Here is a 2946-nt window from a genome sequence, read left to right on the forward strand (position 1 = left end):
ATATATATATATATAAGGAGCATTTCCAAAAATAGAAAGTGGTGGGTGGGGTGCCACTGTGTTTGATTTATTACATGAGCAATATCTTAGGAAAGTGAAAAGATAAAGGCTCTTATTTTATATTCTAGCTTGTCAATATCAGCAATTTGAGTTTCTAATTTGTACAAAACTATACACTAAGTATTTTAACTTCACAAACATTTGAACCAGTGCTGCATTTAACATACCACGTGACACACAAAAATCAATGTTTATCTGTGTTTTTTTAGTATTTACTTTTAATTAAGAAATTGGGTAATATATAGTACTAAAATTTGAATAATAATCTACAGTTTGATACCAAAGTTATTGACATAAATTCATGAAATAGTAGTTCAATAAAATTTTGAATGTGAGTCAACAAACAAGATGACATGGCCTATCACCCGTGACCCGTCTCCAAAGAGTTAAACAGAACACATGCTGATTTTCTGTAGTTTTAAGTACAGACTTTCAAAAGTTTTTTCATCACATCATCATTATATCTTTTCTGAATAATTTGAGCTAATGAGACATTGTAATTGTAATCACAGAATGAAAAATAATGACCAATGAGAAAATGTACATAATTACACTTATTTTTTAAATATTATAGTATCACCATAGCTCTTTCAACACACTATATAAATATCATACAATTAAAACATTTCTAGACTTAAAAGCCTTTTCTACAAACACCAAAATGATGCAATACCATAATAATTTTCATCATTCATTTGTCCTCCACCTAATTTTCATAATAATGCAGGCAAGCTTTTGGTTATTCATTAACCCTCCTCAGCACAGAGAAAATTACAATAATAACTTGAGTAGTAAAGAATGACTAATATTCAATTCTTGATGCAACTTGAAATACACATTTCTTTAGTACTTAGTATTTTTCCATTTGATGCACTTCTCAGAATGCTGGCATCTTGGACAGTAGGAAAAAGTCATGATCTTGTAAACCATGCTGAAGAATAGCTGAATGATTATATGAAGTATTTTGTGCACGCTCTTTAATTGTTTGACTCAGATAACAAAATGTAGAGTCATGTAACAATGGTTACACCCTGAACATCTAAATTTATAGATAATGTAAGAACTATGTTTCCAGAACACTGTCTTCAAATTTAAAGTAGTTACTTTAAAAAAATATTGGCTTTAAAAATAATTCTAAGTAGAATTTAAGGAAAATTCATAAAGCACATTTTCCTACATACTGTAAAAAACAATAAACTATCTTTTAAGCTGTAGAAGATTTCTTCATTTTAGAGGTATAAAGAGCCTCTAAATACTTCTTAGTAGTATTATCAATCAAATAAAGAAGAAAATTGTATTTTGTAAGAAATTTTGTATATTAACCACCTCTTAACAAAAATTAACAAACTAACTAGCCTGACAGGTACTCACCAATCTGTATGAGGTTAATATGTATAATGGAATTCATGTTTATATTCCATATTTTCTTTCTGCTTTGTAGTTTTATATATAAATCTGTTTTACAGTCAACCTAAAGTACTTAACTTTGAATTGAAACAAGCTAAATTCTTGTCCCTGTATTTTAAATATTTTTATAATGGATTATAAAAAGCATTAACAAATTGTTTTACAACTACAGAGTTGATTAAACAATACAACTTACCGGTTCCCACAGCATTACAGTTTTGTCCCCTGACCTAGAAGAAAATAAAAAAATTCAACAATCAACATACAATAACATTTTATTTCTTTCAATTATTACATCTAATGCAATGTGAATGCTTGAATAATAAGTTCACTTGCAAAATAAAACTGATATAATTATGCTGATTTAAAAAAAAAATATTTAATTTTATAGTAATTGTTGGCTGAATAAATAAAAACATAAAATAGGGGGTGTTAATTGAGTTTAAATGTTAGCCATGTACCAAACATTTTGAACTTTTCTTAATCTATTAAATGTTCAAGTCAATTATTAAGAAACTACTCAGAGGTTATTTTGCTGTTTAGGTTCTGCTTTTGTTATGTGACACTACTGGTAAATAGTAAGAATGGTTTTTCATCATAACCTTACATTAGTAAAAAATAAATCATGCTGCCACTCAAAAACATTCCCAAATTACTATAATTATTAATATTACTAATAAATTGAATACAAGACTGACAGTCAAGAAAATACATGAAATTATGGTTATCAATATTATATATACACACCACACACACACACACATTTAAGTAAAACAAAACAAAACAAAGCTATTAATATCAGAAATGATAGTTTAATCACTTTTAACTGGAACTACGTTTTGGACCCATTGCTTGTATGATTTCCAATTACATAGAGATATAACAAACTGAGGTGAAACTGGCCATGCTAGCAATGTTGTTTCAGGAGCTCAAAATAAGAGAAGCCTTGTTAGAATAAATTTTGATATAAATGGAGACCAAAAAAGTAAAATGTACGCTGTGACTGTGCAGAGCTCAGTTACAATATAGAAAAAACAAGAAACCATATTAAAACGAAGCATCTTGCTGAATCTAGTGCAGAGCTCTGGTAGACCCAGACAGCATATATTTTTGTAATAATGTGATTAATGCTCATTGTCAAATCAAAACAAGCCATTATTGTACACCTTGTTTCTTGTTACTTTACTATTTTTATATGTTTATAGAATTTAGAGAAATATGCCAGTAATAGCACTTTCTCAATGTTTTTCTTTTAAAAAGTTATATGATAATGTTTAAACATTTAAAAAAGTGTAAATGTCTAATGCATTACAAGTGTCAATATTACAATAACAGATAATTGTTCCAGCTCTTTTCATGGAAATGTTATGATATATAATGAAAACTTCAGAAAGGCAGAATAACATGCAAAATGAATATTAAAGATTAGTGATATATATATATATATATATGTATATGTTGTTGTTGTTTGATGTTTTA

At 27.8% G+C, this 2946-nt stretch overlaps 1 protein-coding gene across 1 annotated transcript in view; it reads right to left on the reverse strand.

Moving 5' to 3' along the window:
- Window positions 1-2946, reverse strand: part of LOC106466858 (WD repeat, SAM and U-box domain-containing protein 1-like) — a 30894-nt gene that overhangs the window by 16274 nt on the left and 11674 nt on the right. Inside the window, exon 6 of the mRNA XM_022394925.1 lies at window positions 1664-1697. Coding sequence (XP_022250633.1) covers window positions 1664-1697 — 34 coding nt within the window. The remainder of the gene's footprint in view (window positions 1-1663; window positions 1698-2946) is intronic.

The sequence above is a fragment of the Limulus polyphemus genome, unplaced genomic scaffold (assembly GCF_000517525.1).
Source record: "Limulus polyphemus unplaced genomic scaffold, Limulus_polyphemus-2.1.2 Scaffold2401, whole genome shotgun sequence".
NCBI lineage: Eukaryota > Metazoa > Arthropoda > Merostomata > Xiphosura > Limulidae > Limulus > Limulus polyphemus.